Raw genomic sequence first — 26,107 nt, 5'->3', positions numbered from 1 at the left:
CTGACAGTTTGAGTAGCGCAATGTTAATAATTCATAAGTTAACTGTGCAATAAGTTACGTTCTCCTTTTAAAAATAGAGCTAGAGAAGCAAGTATAAATAATTAATTTGAGAAGAGAAATAATCAATTAACCCTTTCAAAAAAGGACAAAAATCAATAGCTCTGACTTTTTTCACCTGTCTAAGCATTTCCAAATGGTGTTGTCCCCATGGCGGCCAATACTCCAATGTGACACACAGGCCTACATGAACATCACCATAACAAAAAACACAGGAAATCCGGGAAATTTCATAAGAAACTACGCGTCTCACAAAGCTCTTTGTCTCATGCTGACAGACTGTCTCTTCTTTTCCATCCTGTTACTCAGAGCTCCAGATGCTGGGATGAAATTATGGACAAGGTGAGATGAAAACAGTTGGCTCCTGCTCACCGTGAGTCACCCGAAGTGCAGCACGAAAGCTGCACCACACAGGAGATGCCGCATCGAGTTTGCTCGCAATGCCAGCTTGCACTGAAGGCCAGAAGAAGGCTGCTTTTTTACAGGTTTATACACCCTTTCTCCTTCAGATGGAGCTCCCTGAAATGCTCGAGGCCAGATTCTCTTAGTATCTGTGCTGGCTGCTCTGAGCCCTGGGAGGAAAGTGAGGAGGGCAGGGTGTGAGACATCTCTGAAACCACGATGCCCTGGGTGCCCATCTCCACTCAAGCACTGTATGACACTTCCCACATGAACATTTGATAGACAGTGGCTGATCTGAATATAATCAGAAAGCAGAAGGGTGAGGGGTATTGCTAATTAACTCCAGTGTACACTCAGCTGTGGATACTCCAGCTTTAAATCCCAGCTTCTCTGAGAACAGCAGCAGGCTAAGAAAACTTGCTTGCCCAGGGACAAATGCTTGCCCACACCTTGGCAAGGAAAGCAAAGGGTACAGTTTTCATTGTGGACTTATGCCCCAGATGAAACATGATTTAGAAATCAGAAAGCATGGCCTAATTTCCTTCCCCCACTGCCCCTCAAATTGCACTTGAAGGATTTGGTTACCAATTTTTTAAAAGGGCTTGCTGAAGAAATTCTTTAATTATGCTGTGGATAGATTAAGGGAAGGAATCAAAAATAAGCCCATATTTTTCCCATGAAAGTTTTGTATAGATGTCATAGAGGCTACAGTTTGTTTGCACTGTCACTGCTGAAGCCCACGTGACAGACAGCAGGATTATTTTTGGTAACTGGGTGGAGGATGGGGAGGCCAATACACAATTTGAGCTTCATGGAGGTTATCTCCATGTCAGTCTCCGTTGCTGAAAGAGCATCAGTCTTTTAGTTACTGAAAGACTTCTGCTATATAGCAGGAAAAATGCATGATGAATGGGACATAGAGGAATTCCAGCTACTATACAAAGACAAACCTTATAACAAACCAGTATCTGGACAATCATGCAGCTACGGGAGATCATTGTTCCTGCTGTAAATGCCGCCACTTAAATGCCATTTCTCCATATGCAAAGGCCAACTGAGGTCCACCAAAGCATTTGGGAGCAGGACATAAAGGGGTGAGTCAAAGGAAGCCCGTGTCTGGGAGCGGAGGATCTGCTCAGGCTGAGCACCAGGAAGGCAGGGGGTTTTGCATGATATAAAACTCTGCATCTGATCAGCAAAGTTACTACTATTTTCTCTCAAAAGCCCTCACTTCAAACATTATAGTAGGATTTGGAAGCAGCAGCAAGTGATTGCTGGCAAGTAATAATGAATGCCTAGAAAACAAAGGCTAGCCAAAGCTTGGTGGCAATTTATTTGGTAAATCATAAATTCAGATGCACATACTGTTCAGGGTGTGGGGATAATATATAAGCATAAGAGACTGGCACAAAACATGAGAAAATTTTGCTGTCTTTTCTTGTTTAAATAGCTTTGTTTTGTTTTTTTTAATTCTAAAAAGAAATAGAGACAGTGCATTAGAAGTTGTATAGTATAATTTATTGGAAAAAAAATAATTATGTTCCTGAGTTTACTTCTTAACTGCTATACATTTTGAGTCAAGCCAGATCCATTCCCACTCCTTCCCTCCACCCTGCTTGTTGGCATCAACACTGAGCAGGCTATTTCAGCATATATACAGTTCCTGAAATGCCATCATGATTATAAATCATTCACTGTGGTTTAAGTACCAATTCATTATTTATTACAATGAAAAAAAGATACCGGAGACAAGATGGTGCTGCACTAAAACTTTCATGCAGTTAATGGTTTTAGTTATGATTATTGCAGAAGACTTCATTACTTAAAACTGTCACAAGCTGTAACTTCCAAGCAGGGTTACTGAGTCAACATGGTGATCTTGCTTAGCCCTTCTAATGTTATTTCAGTCCATAGCTTGTGAGTCTTCTCTCTGCCCTGCCTCTCAGCAAGTTCCCATCATTGAATGTACATTCACCTTGGTGAGTATGAGAGTTTCATTTGAGAAATGACATAAGAAAATTATGTGCTACCTTAATAAACATGTATGAAGTCCTAGCTAATTAAAACATGGTCAGTATTTTCTACAAACAAGTATGCTTTCACCAATAATAATTTCCTCACCATTTGTGCACTACTTTTCACCATATTTATATATTTATATCAGAAAAACAAGAGGGAAATGTGATTTCAGATTGGAATAATCACACTTTACACACATGTTGCATGTATTACGCCCTATTTAAAAGGTTCAAGGCAATGATAACCAGACTGCAATGCTCTGCTTTAGAAGTAGCCTCTAGTTTTCATTTTGCTATATTATGTTTACAGAGCTGAATTCTTCTATCAGCAAAACATCCTCTGCCTCTAGTGATGTTAAACAGAGTAGTGCACATGCACTTTGGAGTAAAATTTGTTTCTAAATAAGATGCCTGAAAGATATTTCATCTTATATATTTCTATCATTTTGAAAGCATCTGAATACAGCTTTTGACTCTGTTAAAATGAACAAATATCTTAACAAAAAATTCCTTTGACTTTAAAGCAGCAGATCTTGAACTGTTCCTCAAAAATCAGGCGCTGCAGGGGAGAAGGAGAGGGTGAGCTCAGGCGTGGTGGCATCCCCATTAGCAAGTGAGCCTTGGATGAAAGAGCCTTGAGAGAAGCCACTGCCCTAAAAAGCCCACAGGTAACTGGGGAAATCCAATTTACAGTACATACTGTTTTTCATCTCAATCTATGTCCTAGGGAGACACTGGAGACATTACTAACGGCCAGTGGACTTGAAATTCTCTCATGCAGAAATGAATGGTAACAGTATTTCTTGCCTTCCCATTTTGCCTCTGCCTTTCTTTGTAAAAACACCAGCAAACACCACCTGCAGTCATGGTTCTCCAACAACTGGAAGTGATTTCCCAAGTGAACATGCCCAGAGGATGGCACTCGTGCGTCTAATGGTCCCAAACAACCTGGAGGGCTGGAAGCATGAGTTATTTCAACTGAAGTGAGGAGCTGGCCAAGAAAACCTCCATATTGCCGGGGAGGTCACTGCTATGCCAGAGGTCCTTGCAGGAGAGAAAGCAGCACCTCCAGCCACCCCCACTCCGGTCCTTCTTCTTTCAGCGGCAATAAAGAGCGACCATCACCTGCTCAGTGTGGCTGTCCCACAAGCAATAAATGCTCCTTTCTTCCCAGCGACACAATTCTCATTCATTTCTTGCTAAACCGTTTCATAGCACTCATGTCAAATCTTTCGGCAGCTGCTACCCCTTGTCCCTAATCCTCCCCTCTCTTTGTCTGGTCCGACAGGGCTACCATTCCCCAGCAGCACCAGCGCTGCCACAGCCCTGCCTGTTTCTCTTCCCTGGCTCACAATGCCAAGCCCAGACAAAGAAAGTGAGAAAATACACATTTAGCAGCTGCAAATAAGTGACTGGCTCATTCTCCCCATGGGGAACAGGAGCAGGTCCTGTGCCATCTCAGCGCATCTCTACAATAAGTAGCAAACATGGTTTATTCTTCCACAGGTGCAGAGATTTTAGAGAGAGAATTACTCCGAGAGGTATTACTTACAGAATAATTAATGATCCCTGTACATAAAAGGCACCCAACACTTGCCAAGCATGATTTCATAGTAGTTTAAACTTACACTAAAGACAGATCATCTAGTTGTGAAATATCCTTGCTGAGAAAATGTCCTGGTGGCTCCAGGGAAATGATGTGTATGATGGGTTAAATGCTGAGTGAGATGATCAGATCTCTAAGAAAATCAACTCACTGTTGTCTATCGACTCCAAATGGCCATGTTAATAATCAAGACAACAAGAGAAAAGCAAGCAAGCCTAGGCAGTGATATATGTACTTATTGAATTTGTGAGGGTACGCTGCCTTTGTCTTTCAAGTCATAAGGAAGAAGTAGCTTTGGTAAATCACAGAAAATCCTAGCAAATTCCTAGAAGGGAGAGTTCTTAGAGACATCCCATTTTACAAGGATATGCTACAAAGAAGTGTTCTCAGCAGTAGGAAAACTCTGAAGCTCTGACGGAGAATGACACAAAAAAGGCATCAGAGGGAGGTCAAAACCAGTTGAAAAGTTCACAGGAAAAAAAAAAAGAGTTCAAAAAGGGAAACTGAAAAAGTAGGTGAATGTAATAATGGAAAAAAATTCAATGGACCACAGTTTTGTAGCAGTTAGGGAAGACTAAAGCAGAAAATCTTAGTACAGTCAGTAAAGTTAAAAAACATTCAGAGAGAAAACATTATGAACCAGTGAAAGAAGGAGCTTCAAAAGAATCAGAGGAAGTATTTCAGGGAAGAGTAGCAGAGTGAGGAACCTACACAGCAATAAATAAACAAAATCTAAAAAAAAAAAATTGGAAGCATTATGGGAAAGGAAAGCACCGTATTTATCTTCTGGTTAAGAGGACTGAAAAAAAGAAGAAGTGGCATGATTAAGCAAAGTGAATTCGAGGGTGCTGATGAAGACATTCAGAGATGAATGGTGTCTAACTGGAATATATCAGAATTAAATACAAAACACAAGTATTGGTTAAAAATCCTTACCAATCCACATCTTAGCTCAAAACACATCTATAGAAAATGCTGCAAAAGGCTGGAGGGATGGAGCATAATTATGGAAAAAGAAAAAAAAAAGAAAAAAAGGAAAGACGTGACATTACTCTCAAAATCTGTAAGTGACTCACCTATGATCTGGGAGCTCCTTATTGAAACAAGTGAAAAGCACAGTATTTTGATGATGGGGAGTAGCTGGCAGACACTGTAGCAAAGCAAGAGTCTAGATGTGGTTTTGACAGATTACACAAAAGCTTCTGAAAGCATGTAATGAAATGGGAACCCAAAAGCATCTGGAATTGGGGAGGAAGTGTATTAGCTACGACACACCAGTAGAAAAGGAGATGAAAACACTATGAAGGACATGTTAGGTGACTTCTTGTCACCCTTCCTCTTCATTGTAACTTTGCTTCTATTATTTGCAAAGCTGAGACGCACTGAGAAATGTTAATTAGTGACAAAAGAAGAAAGCCTACCTCCTATCTACTTAATACAACAACTTGAAATTACACGGTCAGGAGGAGGCAAAAATTAATTTCCCAGTTAAAACTGCACAGTTTTTTTTGAAGGAAATAATAATTTTATGTAGACTGAGCAAACCTGCACATATTTCACGTCAAAAATATCTCATTTAAAGTATCACCAATATAGAAACAGGTACAGGGGTGAAAGAATACATAATGGCACTAAACATTGAATGTGTTGGAAATTCTTCAAAAGATAAAAAATGAAGGTGGCTTTAAAGAAAGAGCACTTTCAGAGACATGTACAATTCCTAAAGATATTTCCTCATGGAAAATACATTAAAGGTAATGGACATAAATGCCATTTACCACAGCAAGAGGCTGGACCTGAGGGAATTGTACAGTAGGACAAAGCAGAATTTAGCACTGAATTAAGCAGTAAACACAAATGTGGATGTGAGAAAACCTTTTTGTTGATCAGACGATGATAGAGGAAAAGGGTTGAGAGCATATGGTGACAGTAAGCTATACCAGAGAGCGAATGCTGTCTAACTGGGTCTTGGGCAATGCTCCAGGGCTGGATAGGAAAGAGACTCCTTCTAAGTGTCAGCCTTTAGATAGACAAGCTGCATAGTCAGGGTGGACTGGGAAGAAGCTACATGCCCCTTGGGTCACTTTTCTCCTGACATATAAAGAACTAGTTTTCCCATTGGCATGCCTACGATACATTGCTTCAGAGCTTTATATGTGTTAAATGTTCCTAAAGAGTCACTTCTGGTAGTTATTTGAACACATCTTGAGGCGAGAATATATATTTTTTAAAATTTGTTTTTCTGCAATGTCAACAATGTTACAAACACATACTTATCTGGCACACATATCACTGTGTTTCTCAAACTTGTAGCTCATCTGTCCTTGTCTAACCTGGCAAAGACCAAAACGTCTGTCTTCTCACCTACTGTGTGTGACCTTGTGAAGTTCATTCTGACTCCCAGAGAAACCACTACTCACAGTATGAAAAACACCAGACTATCTCTACCACTGCTACTGCATTTTATGTCACATCTTATGCCCCATTGTGCCTCCAGATCAGCATGCACACATCCCATCATCCCACCTGCCATCTCCCCCTTTCCCTAGCTCCTCTCCAGCCTTTGCCTCTCTTGGAGCTAAGTCTGCTTCTCAGGTAAGGGTACGTTCACTTTGACTTGCAGAGAGATGGTTGCATTAGTGGGGCTTCCCTCTCCTACTAGGCTCCAGCAATCTAAGAAGCAGGGTAAATTCAGCCTGTGTAGAGCTAGCTTGAGACTCCCAGCACTGCTGGACCAGTTTCTTTCCCACTGTCCACCCACAATTTAGTTTCTCAAATTGCTGAACCCCAAAGACCATCAAGCAGTATCCAGTGGACCCATGTGTTAATCAACAGCAAGCAATAAATTCAGTACTGTGGATGACATGATTATTTTTATTTGGAATATAGACTGCAGACCCTGTAACATGGTATCATGTCCATTAAGCACAGCCTTCACAAATAACATTCAGAAAGAAGAAGAATAGCTAAAACATCATGCAGACTTTATCTTTTGGGTCAGGCTCCTAAGTAATCTACGCAACACTGATATTTAGAAGGCTGCACATCTGTCCTGTTAGGTACAAAATGCTCCAAAACTCTTTCACTGGACTCCTCATAACTCAAACACACAGAGAAATTAAATAGGGGTTGTCCTTATAAAACTGAGTCAGGCTTTGTGCCAGCTGACTCGCAAGCATTGTTTGAAAGATTAAAATAACACATAATTGCACCAGCTCTCTAAATCTGACCAGGGCTCAGAGGATAAATGCCTTACCTCATTACGTTTAAATATTCTATCTCAATCTGGTTTAAAACAGAGCAGAGGCTGCGAGCTGCCAATCTGCTGTACTGTTAAGAGAACAGAAAAACCACTACAGACTGGGCTGTGGGCTCCAGCAAAGAGCAACACTTAGTATTTGGCTTTCCTTTATTGTCCACTGCTCCTCAGCTCACTCGCTTCCAAGGATCAACACTTCACCCAGTATGACTGCATGTCAGCTCTGATTGAAATGATCCCTTTTCTCAGCAGACAGTGTTTCTGTGCCCAAAGTGCCATGTCATTTATCCATTACAGACCACATTCCTGCTGCCTAATTCATGCCAGTGGCTCCCACTGTCACCACTGAAGAGCACCAGCCAAACCAGAGGCATGCCTATCTGAAGCACCCTCTCAGAGTTGAGTCATGCACCCCTCATTTGACTCTCAAATAGGTGGAAGATACATCTGTGTAAAGGAGAGTCAGAGCCAGCTGGCATCAAATCAAAGATCGTTTAGCTCTGGTAGGAACAGAGGCTTTGAGGAGACAGTTTAAGATGGGACAGAAGCCCTGTGAGAAGCCCTGGATAAAAGCCCCAGCATCACTCACCTACCTCTCTATTGCTTCTAAATTACCAACACACTCAGGACATATAACAAAGGAGACATTTTTGGCAATTGTACAAGCAATATCAGCAAGGATTTCATCCAACAATTAGTCTAAGATGCCCGTGTGTCGAATTTCCCATCTAACCCAGAAACAATGCTCTGTATGGCTTTCCTGACCATCGCTTACCTCTTTTAACTTCTCCAGCTCATTTTGCAGTGTCTGCTTGGATACTTCCACTTCGATGATTTGCTGCCGAAGGATTTCATTTTCATCTTCTGCTTTAACACGTTTCTCCTCCACACTTTCCAGCTCATGGTGCAGTCTGACAGAAACATCTTTGGCTACCTGGTCAGAAGAGCACAAATGCATGAAGAGGATCCCTGAGGAGCAACAGCTACAGTATTTCTCCTACAGCAGGAAGCACATTACAACCCTAGACAGCTCAGAGATTTTAAATTCAGTTATAAGACTGTTGATGAAAGACTCCAAGCCTTTCAAGTACCAAAATGAATATTCATTTCTAATACAGAAATCCAAGATGAAAATACATTCGATTACCCATTTCCAGCTCTTTCTCCACATTAAGCTAAGGCAGTGTAATGAACAGCAGGAAGAAACAAGCAGATACCAAACCTGCACATCAAAGTCCCAGTATGTCATGTTGATAAAAAAGAAGATGAGGAATTGTGCTGTAAAATTGACAGGTCATCGATCAAAGCTGCATCCGTACAGCAGTCTCATCCACCTGAACTTGCTGCTCCAGCAGCAATCACAACTAGGCAAGAGTGACATGAAAGCACAGAAGTATATGGTGTCTTAGGTTTTCTGAGGCCAGACTAACTAGCTGGAATATTTACTCCAAAAACATTTGGAAAAGGTGATTCATCATGCAAAATGATGGATTACTGAATCACAAGTCAGCAAAAACAAAGCAAACAACCTAAAAAAAAAAAAAGACCTCAATATGTCTTTCACTCAAATCTTTGTACAAGATTTTTACTGAGTAATGTATCATTTCTATCATGATACAGTTATCATTTATTTTCTATCATAAAAGAGAAAATAAGGTCTGACATTTTGAGAAGTTTGATGGCTTGATATGTCACTGTCATTTCCACTTCTGGGAACCAATTATTCCAGTTTCAGAAGGTTTTATGTTTTGCATTTTTAAGTACAAAATGCTTAATAATTCTAGTGGTAAGCAGTCCCTCTCTAGAGAAGATATTTTCAAAACAGCTAGAAAACAGCAATATTAAGAAAGACAAGTAAAGCTAGATAAGCACCATGCCTATACAAAGCTTAGTCTTGATGGAAACATTTCTGAAAAATATACAAGTTTTGGCATGAACACAATTTTTACAGAAATCTGTGTTTTTATGGGCATAGCATTTTGATTGTCTGTTTTGAGTGTCTAAATATTATAACAGCCTGCTCCTGTTATGATTAACTTATTAGGCACTAAGACTAGGAGGACTGGACTAGATGATCTTTTGAGGTCCCTTCCAATCCCTGACATTCTGTGATTCTGTGACATGCAACTTTGACTAGATTTTTTCCAGTTATTTGGCATAAGCAAGAAGTGAAAAGGAAGGAAATGACATGACTTGGGAAAAGCACATCAGGTTTTGTTTATACAATTTTGCAAAGCTAAGGTTTTCTGTAAAACCAGTAAAACAAAATCCTTTAAATCTTTCAAACGCACAAATGCAACTTGACTGCATTTATTTCATTTTGAATGTAAGCACATGCTTTTTTAGTCACTAAAACATCTTTTTATGATGATAAGCTGAATATTTGTTCTCTACAACAGAAGAAGGAAATTGGTCCTGACGTTTGGATAACTACTGCCTGTTTCGTGTGGCACCCTGCCTTCCATTGCAGGGAGCTGAATCCCCATTTCCTCTCTTTTGCTGTGAATATAAATCTCTCACCCACCTTTAAATCTTGTTCCAGGCTCCTAATGAGCTCTCCATCCACATGGCCTGTTTGTGCAACTTTCAAGCTTTTCTGTTCTGCTTTCCTGAGACGATATTGCAGAATACGGCAATTCTTGTTTGCCCGGTCCAGCTCTCGACGGAGCTCCTGCAGCTGGTAAACATCTTCTTCTAAATAGCTGTCACGCATTTCTTCCATTTCAGCCCGAAGTTCATCCAGCTCATCCTGTGAGAAGTCAAAACAGTGCTCTATCATACCTCGAATCTCCCCCGTGGGAGCAAAATAGGAAACATGCTCACTAGGATACCATATTAATGAAGTGATACAAATTGAAACATGGAGCTCCAGAAGTCATAGGAACAGAAGTTTTATCCCAACATTGAGTAATTATGCTGAACTAAATCAATGAATACTTGTTATATTTCTTATAATTGCGTCAATAATTAAAAACAGACCAGATGCTCGTCTGTCTCCTGAAACTGGTAACACCTTCCTTTCACCATCCCTAATTGAAACAAGAAGTACATAATACTTTGCCATTACCTGACCTGATCCCTTGCTTTGTTTAGACTACTGTAAACCTCCTCAACCAAGTGTCTCAATATCTCTGTGTTATGTGCCTTTTTAACAATGAGAACTTCCTAAAAATAAAATTGTCCGTTGAAAAATTTTAATGAATCTTTATGCCAAATACCGAATTGCTCCATGGGAAAATGCTGTCTCATCTGAGCCTAGCACCGTGTACATCCTTAATGACAGATGGTTGGATGTGAGGATAAGTGGGTTTCAGCTGTGTGCACGCACATTTCCATAACAGGGCCTCAGGGACAATATAAAACCTGTGCCCATGGGAATTACCTGGTCATTCTTTTCTGGGAATCATGAACTGTCCCAGTTCCACATCATACCATGAGCGGTACATGCGCTCTAAAGTCAGATTTAAAGATTTACGGCTGAACAGGATAAGCTCTATCATTCCCTTTTGTTTAATCTGTGCATGACTGAAGCTCCAGAGATAAAACTCTTATAAAGGTCTTCCAAGCTCAGGGGTACAAGCCATTAAACTACTGTGTGAGAGGAAAACTATGACTGTAGTAACTTTGAACAAAGTTGAAAAAAAAAAAAAAAGTCAATAAAGAGAGCCAGGAGGAGTACATTTAAAACAAACTATTAATTTTTAAATAGTTTTCTTTCAAATTGAGTTTGATATTACACAGACCAAATTTTCTGTGCAAAACATAAATAAGATTCAAGCAGAACTTGCACCAGGGCTAGCTGCACTGTCACCTCACTTCAGATTTGTAACAGACATCTGAAATACCAAGGATGGCTGCAGAGTATGTCACACTTGTATCGGGTGGAGAAGACAGTGCTATGGTGTTAGCTCCCTTGACAAAGCGCTCCCCCCCCCCAGCCTGGACTATCCCTGTCCACTCCCTCCATGAACATGTCCACCTACATCCCTCTTGATAGCCCTCTCAACCATTGCCCCTTCCCATGGTCTAACTGGATGGCTGGTCATGTTTCTGCCCATATTTATCTTGGTCCACTTGAGCTTCAGTAAGAAATGAGTGACAGATCTTGCCTCTGAGCACAGTCCTGACCAAAGGAAGATGTGTTGAACTTCTTTAGCCTCACTATTATAGTTACTTTTGAATTATAGTGTTACTCCTACTAAAATCTTATCCACATATAAAAACTACAGTATTTAGACAGTGGTGTTTTAACTTCAGTTAGCTGAAACAGCATAAGTCTAATTTTAGGTAAGAACAAGACTTATTATCTCTAAAATGACCATTCTGGGCTCAGCAGCAAGGCTTTTTTCCATTGGTGTGGTCCTCCAAGGGCTCTACACAGTTCTCCCTAGATGCTCATAAAGGACAGTCAGATTTTCTCACAATCCCACTATAGCACTATACATTCTTAATATATTCAGATTCCCGCTATAGGGGCATCCTGCCCCACATTCTCCCTGGGACAGCTGCAGGAGCAGGATATTTGTGAGGATGGAGGAGCAAAAGTGCTGGATCACACTCGAGCCATACACTGTCTGAAAAGGAACAGAGCAAGCACAGTAACAGAAGTTACCCTTGCAGCAATGACATCCTCAGAAGTTGCAAATACATTAATTAACCACAAACAGCAGACTGCAAGGAAGCAAACGAGCTCTGCAGACCAAATCCAGCAGAATTCTTCCAAAACAATTCACAGTCCAGGCTGTACCTACCCCTTCTCAGGGTACGGCCAAATCCTCAGGCCAGTTTAGAGCTAACACACTAGTGAAGGTTTGATGAGTGACTGATATTTTTTTAAAAGGAAAATATAACAATATATGCTTGAGTGAACTGGGGAGGAGGCCTGTTTTTCTTTGTAATGTACACACATTCTCAGTATGATTCACATTTACAGAGGCTTCCAAGAGGTAAAGTAAAAGTTTACCCAGTAAAGATAGACATGCAGAAATAAAAAGTCAAGGTCTTAGAAAATGGTTAGAGAGGAGCTGTGGCTTTTGAACCTAAGAAAAGGAATATAATTTTGCATTACCTGTATATAACTAGGTATTTTGGCTAAAGTAATCACACTAAAACTACACTCTACCTGTCAGAGCTAATATAGCCCTCTGGAATGAACAGGACCAGAGTTATTGCTTAGGGCTGTCTGCACACTCAGGAGATGAATCCACCTCAACTAGATTTAAGCTCGATTAACTTTTTAATTTCATCTTCAGAATGTTAATGTTAAGTTAGATTAATAGTTTGGTTGTAAACCGAGAATTTTGAAAAACAAATCCACAATAAAGGAAAACATCTGTCATCACTAAATTAATGGGATCTAGTTTACAATCTGCTGTTTATACTTCAAGAACTAAGCAATGGATTTATGTACTAAGTGGCCTGCAAAGAGCAATTATAATGTTATTGCTCATCTTTTAAACTTGCTTCTTATCTGTATCAGGTTTTTGAATTACTAAATCTAGTCAGCTTCTAAAGACAAATAATCCACAATATTTGACCTCAAAACATTTATTACAACCAAATTTGGAAAGTGAAACTCACATCATTTTAAACAACCAAGTCCCTGAAACAATCATCCCATTGAAACTGAATATTTGCAAATCCTCACAGCGGGCATGGGGAGCTGTCCCAGCCTTAAGAGTCACTGTGTCTCCATTGGAGACTTGAATCCAATGTCTTTCCTCCCACCAAAGACATTCCCTGAAGAGCTGCGAGCATTAGCATGAGCTGTATTTCAGTGGATGGGCCTTTTACTTCCAGGAAAACTGAAGTTTTCTTCATCTCCCTTAATATCACAACTCTAGCCTTGCAAGTCTGTGACTTTTTTTTTATTCTTGCACCTGATTTTGGTTAGAAATTCACAGTTCGCTTTTCTGTAGTGTAATTTTACAGATAAACTAAAATATGGGATAGCATCAAGAAACCTGTACTTTGAAAGTGTCAGTTTTGTTTTTACTGAATTGAACTTCCTTTCCACAGTTAATTTCTTTTCTACTCCCAAAACTTTCATATAAAAATACAGACTGTGTCCTGACCCCTTGTATTTAGGAATATAGCATCCTTTGGATGAGCTTTTAAACACAGCAACTTACATGCAAACACAGTGACAGCACAAACAATTTTGACAAGAGAAGGAGCAAAAACCTCTCCGTATGGGCTGTACACAGCACCAGCTCACTTGCTGCTGTATTACTGCAATGCCTGGGGCTCGGACCTACAAAGTCTGTCCAAAAGGGAGGAAAAACCCAAATAGGACAGTTTACACTAAAGACATAATCTTGCTCTCGACACAGGCCACAAAACCAGTGGCAAGGGTGTAGATGCTTCCAGCTTCTAACAGCTTATTCTCCTTGGTAGGTACTTGTGATTCTGCCATAGACACTGAAACCTTGTGTTAGCATCTCTCAACTCATAGCTGTTACAATCACACCTACAAAACCAGGACAGCTTAAACTCTCCTTCTAAACTGATGTGTGCACAGCAAACAAAAGAAGCTAAGTTAGAGACCCAGGGAAGTGGAAATTACAACTGAAACTATGATGGTCCTACTTACTAAAGTGGTAATCCTACCACTTTGGAGGAAAATATGTCAGTCATTAGAGAAATCAAAGGTAAAAGCAGCAAAGCCAGAACCTTGAAAATCTCAAACTCAGTAGTTTGCAAAAAAAGATGCTTTGGCTCTGAGGCAGTTGGAAATACTACATAAACCTAATTCCAAACCTCATTAAAATGTATTGTTCTTATTACTATTATTGAGAGTGAGAATTAGAACTCTTTTCTCAAGAGGTGCTGAGTTTTATTCCATGGACTTTAATATTGTAAAACTGAAAAAAAGAAAAGATCAAAATAGGCACTTAAGAGTAATTAAAACTAACAAGTAAGAAAGCAGCCATCCTTTGTGCACCTAAAAAATGGAGAGCTTGCTCCCTTTCTTAAACAGGGAGGCCCTACTCCAGGATCCTAAAGTGGCAACCGAAATTTGAAGGTTAAGTGTCAGCATAAGAAGCTTCACTTTGCTGTACATTCCTGTAGGGGATGAGAGCCTCCTCTTGACCCCTTTTAATTTCATGGTAATTATGTTATTATCTTCAGTAAGAACAGCATCAGGCAGAGAGTCCTGGAAGAAATAATATTGTTTAGGAAAAAGCTAAACTGCTTTGCTTTCCAGATGTCATCCTGGTCATTAGAAAGAACAAATGGAAGTACAGGAAAAACAAAAAAAAACCCCAAACTTCCTACCTGGCAGCTCTTTCCAAATTTGCAATAGACATCCAAGTTGTCCCTGAGTCTAACCACATACGGTTTCAGGTACTTGGCCCAAATTACTTCCTAAGGCCAGCCACTTGGGGTCTAATAGGGATCACTCATCTGAGATTCATGCAGTGGCTGTATAAACACAGGGACACACATAAATAGCTGTTCCTTCTGCAGGATCCCCCTAGACTTAGTGCAAAAGCAAGTGAATTAGGATTCCTTGTTGCCATGTCAGTGTGCCAAGCCAAGGTGAATTGGCTGAAAGAGAAAAAGCCTGTGTGCAGTTTACATTGCTGTGTAGCCCAAATACATACTGATGGTGTCATTTCATGTCTGCACTGTGCAAATTGAAGACTTGCCTGTCAGGAGAAAAGCCATTATCTCATTAATACCTTTACTGATGTCATGCTTGTTTATTATTGATTTAATTTAAGTATAATTAAGGGTAAATTACAGGAATATGCCTTGCTTAGGATTCTTGAAAAACAAAAAACAAAGGGGGAAAAAGAGTCAGGCCATGCAGCTATTACACTGAGTCATTCCCATTGAAACGACCAGGAATACTTGCACAACTCATGGGCTGTGTCTACCCAACCAGTAGGGTTGAAATCCATAATGAGGTTTGAAAGTAAATTTTCCAATGAGCCTCAACGACTGTGCACTCCTACAGCCCACAGAGCACACAACAACTGGATTCCTTCTGAAATAAAATAGAGACCTACACTCCAAGAGTGCACTAAATGTACTTCACTACTCTTGACTCCTCTGGACAACTGTAAAACACATGCACGATGCGGATGTTTCTTTCAAGGGGCCAGACTAAATATAGTTCAAGATAAGACCCCTAAATTGCATATAAAGACAGAGATAGAGGCATCAGCACCAGCTGCGTCTAGGTCTGCCTGCTGATCTACCCTCACTGAGCTGAATGACTGGCTAATACAGAAAAATCTCTTAATTCAGAGTGTGACCAGAGACTAAAAACTGGAACCCAACCATAAGTAAAAAAGAAAAATAAAATTTTTGAAAATTGCTATTATGGAGAAATTCCATGCAGAAAATAGCATAAAAGACATATGGGTACTGAATCCATTACTATGCATTTACAATTACATGTATTACCAAACTTAAGATCTTTAGGCTCCATGGAATTAGAACACATCAGTGTCCAGAAGTTATACACAAACTTAGAAACATCTGCAAAATAGGAAGACAAAAACATACAAAACCAACTGTGAAGCAAATGTAAATGAAGGATGAAATTCAATTGTCTATGTAAAAAGTATAAGTATTTATTAATTTAGCCAAAAGTCATTCTTACAGATTGTGCCAGTATTTTTTTTCAAATAGAAGGTTATTATTATACATTAAATGAAATGAGGGGAGAATGAGGAAGAAAGGAGGGGTAGAAATTACAGTGGGTAGCTGCTACTGTGCTGGTGAATCCAGAACTTCTGGAAAGTCCTTGATAAAGCTAAGATTCATGAACTGTGATTTTATGTAATCTCTGTTTTCATATTTTAAATATCTCAAACTGTCTTTATGTGGGAGACTCTGCTGCTGCTAAGGAATAAACACATCCCCCATATCACTTTACAGCAGTGATGCAGCAGAGATAAATATGCTCTAAAAGGCTTTTGGTTGGGAAGAAAGCAACGACCATTATTTTTGCTTCTTGCAAAATATGCTAACGAACCTAAAGTCTCTGGGCCTCTGATATTATTGATTAGCTCTCAAACCAAACTACTTGATCAGTCATGCACTGATCCAACGTTGCTTGAAGCTTATGCACAAAACAAGAAGAGAACTGAAAAACCGTAGGGCCATGAGCACCTGTTGACTTCAGGGCTGGTTTAAGTTGGCAGGATCCAAGAGCAAGAGCAGTGTCTGGCAGCTTTTCTGTTTCATTCAAGCATTCGCCCCAGTATTGTTTCTAAACGCTTCCTTGACTGGGGCGGCTGAAGCCCTTCAAGCAGTCACCTGCCTGGTGCAACACTGATATCACCCACTGAGGGCCACCAAGGGAAACTATCGCCTGGTGCATCACGCAGCTAATCCCCTCCAGCCTCTGAAGGGGTTGACAGGGACACAGCTGGGGCTGGGCTATTCTTCCCCAAAGAGACATTTCCCTCTGGCAGCTGATTGTCCCTCTAGATGAGCCACTGCATGCAGGTTTTGTGCCCCAGGCAGGGTTATCACCTCCGTTCTCTTTGGGACCAGCAGTCACCAGGTGGCAAAGCAGCACGTCAAGCAGAGATGGGGGGACAAGCTTTGTTTTGCCAACCCCGGTAACCCTCACCAAACAGAAAAAAATTGGTGCCATCACTTCATATCATTTTTACTCTGCAAAACTCTTTGATGTACACAACTCCCTGGCAGGTTAATAAAAGAAACAGTGCTATTACTCCTCATGAGTTCATCTCAAGCCTACGGACCTAAAGATCTACAGTTTCAAGGGAGCCAACAATTACAATGTAACCTCATATGACACGTACTGTGATTTTAAACAAAAACGAACATCCTCTATATGTTATCAGACTGGAATAAGGGGCCTGGAGTGGCCCCTTATTCAATTTATATCCAGCACATGACACAGATAAAAATGAACGTAGAAAGAAAAAAGACAAAACAAGATAAACAAGATGCTTATCTAATAAATCCAAGACAGCTTAGAATATATTTTTGTGCTAGTCCACACTGTAGCAGCATTTCTGGCATGCTGAACTTACACCAGCACATGTACAAAGAGAAGACCCAGTAAAGCACAGCAGAGCAAGCACCCTTTTTGTTTTAAGGGCTGTACGAAGTGTTATGCTTCATGCAGGATGCTGCTTTCACATTGTGGCCATGAAGGACATGACATAAAGGAGAAAAGGGCATGTGTCATGACTAAAATACCACTGCTGTTTTTGTGAGCACATTTATTTAATGAAAGCAGTCTGTATTAAACTTTGGCCGAGATAAAGCAAGAACATTTTCAGTTGCTAAATTTTGGGCCCTCCTTCTTAGGATCCCTCATCCTTTAGAGGGATCTACACCACAAAGACCTTCTGTCAAAGTTTCCCAGGACTCACATAGTGCATCATACTCTCTGCTGGAGACTAAAGTAATCCCGAAAATAACCACTTGTGTGGGCCGTATTTTGCTATTATTAATACTAACAGGACTGACTAGCAATAACTAAAACTTTACCTTCTACTAGCATGTACCGATGACCTCCTGGCCCACAAAGCCAGACACCACTACATAATTTCTCTCATACACCTCGATACATAAGTGATACCTTTAAAATGCTGCCGTGGTATAACAGTGCTGCCCATAGGTAGCTGAAATAAAGTTACGCAAGAAATACATGAAACTGAAATGAATGATGAAATTTCACAGAGGCAGTAAAAGAAACACTTTACAGTGAAAACACTTTGCCTCAACCACTTCACCTACAGGCTGAACTTCACAGATAGTTGGCCACTGCTGAAGTCTAAGTCTCACCTAGGGTAATATCACAGTCCCTGAAAATATATAAGGTGATAACTTGACACCAGGTTGAGATTTGGCTCATAGTATATGAAGTCTGAGACATTTGCAGCATCAGCAGTTTGCTCTGGAAAGGCTTCCATGGAGCAATCTGGGAGACCTTCTAGCACTTCTTGAGTAGAAATTAAAACAAACAATTGTGTTTGTTTTGTTTCTCTTAGTAGCCCTTTAATTGCCAGCTATCTTTAGCACTAAGTCTATGTATATGATGTATGTATATGTATACAGACTATGCTCTATATTCTAGACTCATGAAAGATATGAGAAAGACCTTCCTATGTGAAAGATAGATTTCCCTGAAATGGGCTTTAATCCAGCAGGAAGGGATAAGGAGCGGTGAAAGCTACAAAATTTGGCATATGTCCACACTCAAGAAATCAACAGCTTCTTCTGGGATTTATCTAATAATTTGCCTACTTACAGCTGACAGCTTCCCTGTTATCCTTTAGCCCCCTCCAGTAAAAAAAGAACATCTCTTGCTGAGAACTGTGTTGTAAGAAACACAAAGAACAAATCCACAAGTAAACAACTCCCGCAGTGCTGTTGTTTTGATTTGCAGAAAGTTTTTACAGGTTTCCTTAGAAAGGAAAATGAAGTTTGGGAATTCTCCTGATAACTTTTGCACCACTGGGAGGATTTCAACAATTTCAAGAGCAGAGCAGAACTGCTAAGACTTGATGCACCCAGGTGGCCAAGGAGAGCAGACAAACCATGTACTCATGACCCTCAGAAAAGGTGACACTGTGAGCTCGTGGCTTCCACTGGAAGTCAGCTGAGATACAGAGCCCCAAGAAACCAGTCTGTATTATCCTACTGGTCTCAGAAATACTTGTAGCCTGAAAAGGTTATAGTCCAAATCAAAGAAAGGTTGGGACACAATTGCTGTAGATGATGAAGACATCAAGGTGAAAGCCCTGAAGGCACTGTTGCACAGTGTGAGAATTTTGAAATGATGTAGAAGAAATTTCTTTACCTAGGACTTGCCAATGTCAATCAGGTCCTGTGGTCAGAAAGTCCCTAAGGTGGGACAAATGGTGATCAGTCCTCAACAATTCACAAAACCTTTTTTTAAAATTTTGTTTCACATAGTTACAAACTACCTTCAATATGAAACAGGATGCTTAACAGATTCTTCATAATGGGGTAAAGTTTCAGTACTATAATTGTGCAAATCCTGTAATGCAAAGAAATGCTCTTGGGCTTTTGGCCTCCGTGATTTCTGACAGAAATGCCAGTTTACCTACTCTTAAAAGCAATTCCTATTATGAAATCTGAGTTCATTACATCTCCTCTTGTTTCTGGGCTGTCAAGTAGAACAGAAGCCTCTGATAAAGGTTCTCCATGCTGCTTATTTTTTATAGACTACTACATTTCCCTAAACACACTCCAGAGTTTTCCAGCCAATGAGTGCTATAAAAGCTTTGCTATGTGGCAAGAATTTTTATTGGTCTAGTTCTGTATCATCCTTTTCTAGATGACCAGCACTGCCCACAGTATTTCAGGTACATCCACTGATCTGTGTAACAGCTACAGGTCTATAAAATATTATAATATTTTATTTGTTATTCTATGGTCAGTTCTCACTGAAATCTGACATAATTTTTGCCTGCAGTTTCACACTGAGTGGAGATTTTCACTGTTCCTGTTCTCATGATGTTCCCAAGTTAACCCAACACATTTTAAACCCAGAAAAGTGCATACTCAGTCTTTCTTCTCTCTGAGTGCTTCAAATTTTCAATATTTAGATTTATTTCCCATCATCTGCCTTCATTTTTCACTCATTCCTTGGGCATTAAGTCTAAAATCAAGTTCTGTCTGGTCTTTGCTGGATTTGGCTTAATAAAAAAGCCCCTTAATGTCATCTGAAAATTTTGCTGTATCATTGTTCATTCCTTTTTCCAGTTCATTAAGCAGCACCAGACCCAGCAAAGAACTTTGCAGCACCCCTGCTGTTAACCTCTTGCTATGATGAACATCGTTTCTTGTCCCTCAACCAAAACCTGTTAGCAAGCCCAGTCTATATCTTTACTACCCTGCTCAGTTCCAAGGTTATACCCAACTCTAGTCCTCATCTGAACAAAACTTCAGTGGATTTCCACAGTAATTTTGCTTGGCAACAGGGTGTTTACAAAATCAGGGAACAAAGATCGTTCTCACTAGCAGCAGAGTCAAATGGTACAGTAGCTGCGGTTACATGATTATCTCAGTTTATCTTATTTATAGATCTTTATGAATGTAGCCTCTTTGCTGTGCCAAAAGATCAGATGGTAAGTGCAAGTCCAACTAAAAGTTCCCGCAAGTCAATCCTGCTCAGAGCATGCCTGAATATAGCTTCTCTGTTTCTCCAAGGATGAATGCACATAGATGTACTTTTCTACCTCCAAGAGGATGCAATGACACGTTTTATTGCTGCTATTGTTATTCTATTAGTACTTCACAAAGAGTGGCTTCCCTTTCCAGTGATAAAGTAATACAATAAACAGACAATATAACGTTGTCATCCTTTCCACGTCAAATGAGGGAAGCAGTTTGGGCTTCTTTTTAAGGGTGATATTGAGAAAAAACAGTTCCTGAAAAGCAAAGTCTTGCTAACCAGTAGAGTGTTTGTGGTGTTTTCGGAAGAGCTGGAGATTGCTAAGCTACCACTACGATAACCAAACATAACATTGCCATAGTACATGTTGCACCGGACTACGTTCACCCAGCCTTCACAAATAGGGCTTTTGCAGACAACCGTAACCACACGCTTAAGTCCCTTATCTGCCCTTAAGCCGTGCCACGGCTCCGCTTTTCGGGGCAGCGCCGAGGCTCCCGGGTGGCTCTTCCTGCCTCTGTTTCTCTCCCTCGGGTGAAATTGGGCATTTGTTCCGACAGCGCTGGGCGGGGGGAATTCAGGCTGCGCGAATCCACTCGCCACCCCTAGCGCGGACCCCGCAGTCCCGGGGAGCAGGGGGCTGCGCCGCTACCGCTGCCTCCCCCGTCCCCTTCCCAGGCGGGGACCCGCTGAGGCCGGGTTCCGCGGGCGATGCTCACCTTGAGGTACTCGTTCTCCGAGCGCAACTCCTCCACCTCCCGCTGCAGCTCCTCCGGGGCCGCTGCCGGCGGCTCTCCGCGGCTCGGGACTCGCCCCCCGCCCGGGGCCGCGGGCAGCGGATCCCCGCGGGGGCTGGGGGGCGGCGGGACTCCGCGCCCGGGGCCGGTGCGGGGCGGCTCGGCGGCGGCGGGCTGGGCGGCGGGCGGCTCCCGCTCGCGGTCGCTGGAGCCGGTGCCGGACTCGCCGTCGCTGCTGGCGGCCGGGGCCAAGCGCTGCTCGTCGGAGAGCGGCTCGGAGGGGCAGTCGGAGAGGTCGGAGCTGCTGTCCGTGTGGCCGACGCGGGCCAGCGTCGTCGCCGCCGCATGGCCGCTGGCTGCCCCGGTGACCCGCTTCCCCTTCCTCCCCTTGCCGGGCGGCGGGGTCGCCTCGCTGCCGGGCTGCCGCCCCCCGCCCCGGCCGCCGGGGCCCAGCTCCGGACCGCGAGCCGCCCGCTTGGTGCAGGGGGCGGCCTTGGTGCCCGCCCTGCCCGCGGCGGTGACAGCGGCGGCGGCCTTGGCCCCCGGCGCGGCGGGGCGGCGGGAGAAGCGGCCCGGCGCCGCCAGGAGCCCCGCGGCCGGCGGGTGGGCACCCGGGTGCGGCGACGGGGGCGCCCGGCTGGGGAGGCCGGGGGACTTGGGGGGGGCGGGAGGCGGCTTGGCGGCGGCGCGGGGGTGGAGGTCCTTGAGAAAGGGTCTGGCGGGCGACGGGGCGCGGTGCAGCCTCTTCTTCTCGGCGTGCGGGTGGTGGTGGCCGGGCGAAGGCGGCGGCGGCCGCAGCGCGTCGCCGGGTCCCGGGCCGGGGCCGTTCAGCGCCTCCATCGTGCGAGCCGGGGGCGGCGGGGCGGCAGCGGCGGCCGCGGGGACTCCCGGTGGCCGCAGGAGCGGCGGTCCCCGCGGGGCGCAGCAGCAGGACGGGCAGCCTCCTCCAGCCTCCCCGCTCGCTCTCTCATCACTTCTGTTTCTCCCAGCCACAGCCCTCACACTTTTCTTTCTCGATCCCCCTCTTCCTGCCCCCCCATCCCCATCTCCTCCTCCTCCTCCTCCTCCTTCTTCTCCTCCTCCTCTCTCTCCCCGCTGCTCTCTCCCGAGCACTGATTTGTTTCAATAAAACGAGCCCAAATCCCCCGGTGGCAGCCGTCTCCTCCTCCTCCCTCTCCTTCCTCTCCCGCTCCCCTCTCTGCCTGGCTCAGCTTGATGCAGCTCAAGTTGTGATGCAGCCCGACGAAAACCTCCTTTTCTCCTCAATCCGAGGCAAAAGCGCGTTTCCCGGCTGCCTTCGCCTCCACCCGCAAGTCCCCGCTCAGCCCACCGGCGCCGCTAACCCCATGGCTCGCCGCTGCCCCGAGCCTTTGCTCCGGCCACCGCCGCCGCCGCCTCCGCCCGGCTCCTGAAATAGCCCCGCTGCTGCCGGGGCCGCTCCGGCGCGGCGCTGCCCGCCTGTGCGCAGGATCCGCCCCCTCTGTCAGCCAGCCAGGCTGCTCTCCCTGTAAACTACTTTCCTCGAGCTGCCTCCACGCTTTATTATAGGGGCGCCTCTGCCAGCCGCTTCCTATCAGAAAGCCTCATTTGGGAGGAAATTTTAATTTCCGAGCCATAAGCTGCATACCGTTGCCCGTGTACTCTTTCCATTTTTTTTTATTTTTTTTTCCGAGCTAAGACTAAATGAAAACAGTCTTTTCAGAGATTCGCAGCAACGAAACAACAGCCACCGCATTATCTCTGTGCTTAAGGCTGACACAGGTTCACCCAGAGTCAGGGCCGAGTATCCGATGGAATCGGCAAGTTCCTGAGTGTGGTTAAACTACAAAAGGCCCGGACCCATCCTTTTGCAGCACGGGGATGTGAAATTACAGCCCTTACATTTGCAAAGCACCGGGAGAGTAAATGAAAGGGAGGAGAGGCTCAAGCGTGGGAAAGAGGCACAGCCTAATGGGTAAAGCAGAGCAGCAGCAGCCAGGATATTTCTGACTCCTCCGCTCGGGCACAGACGGACCTTGGACAAACAGCCGTGGCTCCCTTATCTGTCAAACGGAGGTGGTAAATGGGTGCTTAGCTCATTAAATCCTTGGGTGGCTCAAGTCACCTGCTTCTGAACGGCTGTGACTGCAGCGCGCCCCGTGGAAGGGCAGTCCCGAGGGGTTTTTTGTGGGACAGCACCCTGGGGAACTCCGAGTCCCCTGCTCCGCTCATGTGGGCCCAAGGTATTACCCCGAAAGGCAAAAGCCCCAGGGTGTCACGGATGACTGCTGGAGCCTGAGGGTACCGGGCTGTGAGGGGGGCCAAGGTAAAACCGGCCACTGGCTCGGGCAAGTCCAGTCGAGGTCAGTTTCCAGGCGACTTGGGGCACCTGAAACGGCCCGGGCCGGTCTACCGGGGGCTCCTCGTCCCGGTAAACGAGGGGAAAACTGATTTGTCCTGCTGAATAGCAACACGGATGCTGCCGCATGAGTATGCAACAGGTACTCCTTATTTTACAAAGGCTGCAGAGGTGGAAAAAAAAAAAAAAACAAAACATATTCAAATCAGAGCTCTATTTACAAGTCTCCGTGAGCGAGGAGCAGCTCCTCAGCCCCGCCCCGGGCAGCGCCAGCCGGGAAGAGCGCCATGCGGGCCGGGCTGCGGCGGGGCCGACTCCAGCACCCCAGGGAAAACCGGGCTCGGAGGAGGACCCTCCCGGCAGGGCAGGGCGGTGCGGTCCTTCCCCGAGTGAGCAGGAGATGAAAGGCCTGCTACGGGGCACTCAGCGAAGGGATTTGTTGCTGCTGTTGGTCGGGGGGTTTTTAATAGCTTGACAGATTCAGCTTCTGTTACTGCTCACAGTTCCCCCCCGCCCCGGTTCCCGCATCCAGATGTGCCTTTCAGGTCACACGGCGAGATGTCCCTTCTGGCAAAGGTTGTACTTGCTGCTGCCGGTCTGTACATCTAGCAGAGCTACCGGGAAGACTTCGTTGGGCCAAGGCCTTTAGAATGTCTACAAAATATTCCGAGGAAAGGAAAACAACAAACCCGCTCACGGGTGTAAGTCCCCTCGTTCTCCCTCCGTGTACAACTTTAGTAATTGTTGATTGTGTGAAATAACCAGTCTACAGAAACCATATGAAGCGGCTCAAATAGACTTTGATTTAGAAGGATGACTTATGAAATATAAACTATTGTTACATTTTAATGACAGCATTTGTGTCAGGCCATCACACATTATAGGTCTTTCCTACCAAGCTGTTGTGCTCTTAGTTGGGGGTTTATTTGCCAATAAGCTGCTGCTCAGTCCAAGCAACCCTCCTTTTCAATAATGTTTAAGTGTGAGAGAGGTGGCAGTTGCTGTATTTCTTCCTGAGAAATAATAATTATTATGGAAATACTACATATTATGGATGTTGCCCCAGATGAGAGATATCAGAAAAGTTGTTTTGCCCTACTATATTGCCACTCTTACTTGGTTTTGGTTATAACTTTCAAGAATAGATGGGAATTCCAGCTTTCCCTGATAGATTTGCAATGTGTTCTATTCCTGTGATGAAAGGGGAACTGCTCTGTAATAATTTATGAGTAGCCTGTTTTGACTTTGCCCCATGAACAGAACAGTTCAATTCAAAAAGAAAATGAAAGGAAAAAGTACAGTTCAAGATAAGCCACTTTTCTACAAACAATAGCTGAGAGACAGTGCCAGGCTTCTTTGCACAGGAGGGGAAAAGAATTCGGGAGGTGAAAAAAGGAGCACATTCACAAAAGGCTGGGAATTGTCTGGGAGAATTAATCTGAGACACCAGAGTGCCTGACAGAGTCCAGTTTCCTGTGGTTACCTTGTAAATTTTACATTGCAAATACATAAACTAATATATTTTTTGCTATTTTGTGGGTGGGTTTTTTTTCCCACTAAATGCTGTTTCAACTGCTAAATGCTTTATTTTTAATATGTCCTCTTATATCGTTGTGCATCACTGACCACAAGCTACTAAAGGCAAAGAGGACAAAATCTCAGCCTGACTTCTCAGGAGGTGCCCTCACTGAGTGGACCCTCAGAATAATTATAGAACCCTGAACCCTGACATTGCAGGGCAACCTCAGATTAGAAATGGGACTGGACAGTAGACACCTCTGTAAACATGTATCCTTGTATTCTGTGCATCTTGCTCTCACTGAAAGTAAGCTTCATTATCCTTGCATCCAGAGGCAGCACCAGTTTAACTAGGCATCTTAATGAAGTGATTTATTTACATTGATGCTCAAGCAAAATAGCTGTGGAACTGAAAACATGCAGCAGCAAAACACATTGGACTGAGACGAATATTCAGTCACACTAAGATCCCTTTACATTGTACTGGCAGTATAAAACATTTAATAACAAAGAAATGCAGCTTCTGCAACCCTCGCTGGGCACGTGCCCGGCTGGGTGCAGACGGCAGATTTGTGTGGTGTGAGACCAGCTGTAGCATTTTGGCTGCGTTCCTCTGTCCTCTGCTGTCTGTGCAATTCCATTTGGAGATCTGTGCAAAAGTGGTGTAAATAGACACGGCGTGAATGAGAATAAGACCCTAATATGAAAGCTAAGTACATACCACGGAAATCTCCATTGGGCTAGGCAAATGCCCAGTAAGGATTACTGATATCGTATTTCTTACTTATTTATATCAAAACATTTTTTCCTTTACTTAAAACTCACTAATGGTTCTCACAGGAACATGCAGGCACAGACTACCACGCTCACCCTAATTCTCCTCTCCCTTTCTTTTTATTTGCTTGTAATGTCCAATTGTTTTCTCTTATCGTAAATTAGTCATACACTCCCTGGTGGTGGAATGGTCTCTTACATGCTTGTGTAGCTCTTAACAAAATAGGACGTCTGGGTGTTGGTTGAATAATACAAAT

General features: G+C 43.4%; 1 protein-coding gene across 9 annotated transcripts in view; it reads right to left on the bottom strand.

Annotated features, from left to right (window-relative positions):
* Window positions 1–22,252, bottom strand: part of MTCL1 (microtubule crosslinking factor 1) — a 110,696-nt gene extending 88,444 nt beyond the window's left edge. For all 9 annotated transcript variants that reach the window (XM_082043846.1, XM_082043852.1, XM_082043850.1 and 6 more), the window contains exons 1-3: window positions 21,203–22,252; window positions 9,867–10,091; window positions 8,118–8,276 (exon numbers count right to left, since the gene is read on the bottom strand). In XM_082043846.1, the coding sequence (XP_081899972.1) occupies window positions 8,118–8,276; window positions 9,867–10,091; window positions 21,203–22,060 (1,242 nt within the window). In that variant the 5' untranslated portion in view covers window positions 22,061–22,252. The remainder of the gene's footprint in view (window positions 1–8,117; window positions 8,277–9,866; window positions 10,092–21,202) is intronic.
* Between the last annotated feature and the right edge of the window lie 3,855 nt (window positions 22,253–26,107).

Source organism: Streptopelia decaocto (assembly GCF_964273445.1).
Source record: "Streptopelia decaocto genome assembly, chromosome: 2".
Classification (NCBI taxonomy): Eukaryota; Metazoa; Chordata; class Aves; order Columbiformes; family Columbidae; genus Streptopelia; species Streptopelia decaocto.
Note: the sequence above shows the minus strand (reverse complement) of the source record. Positions and strands in the feature narration are given on the sequence as shown.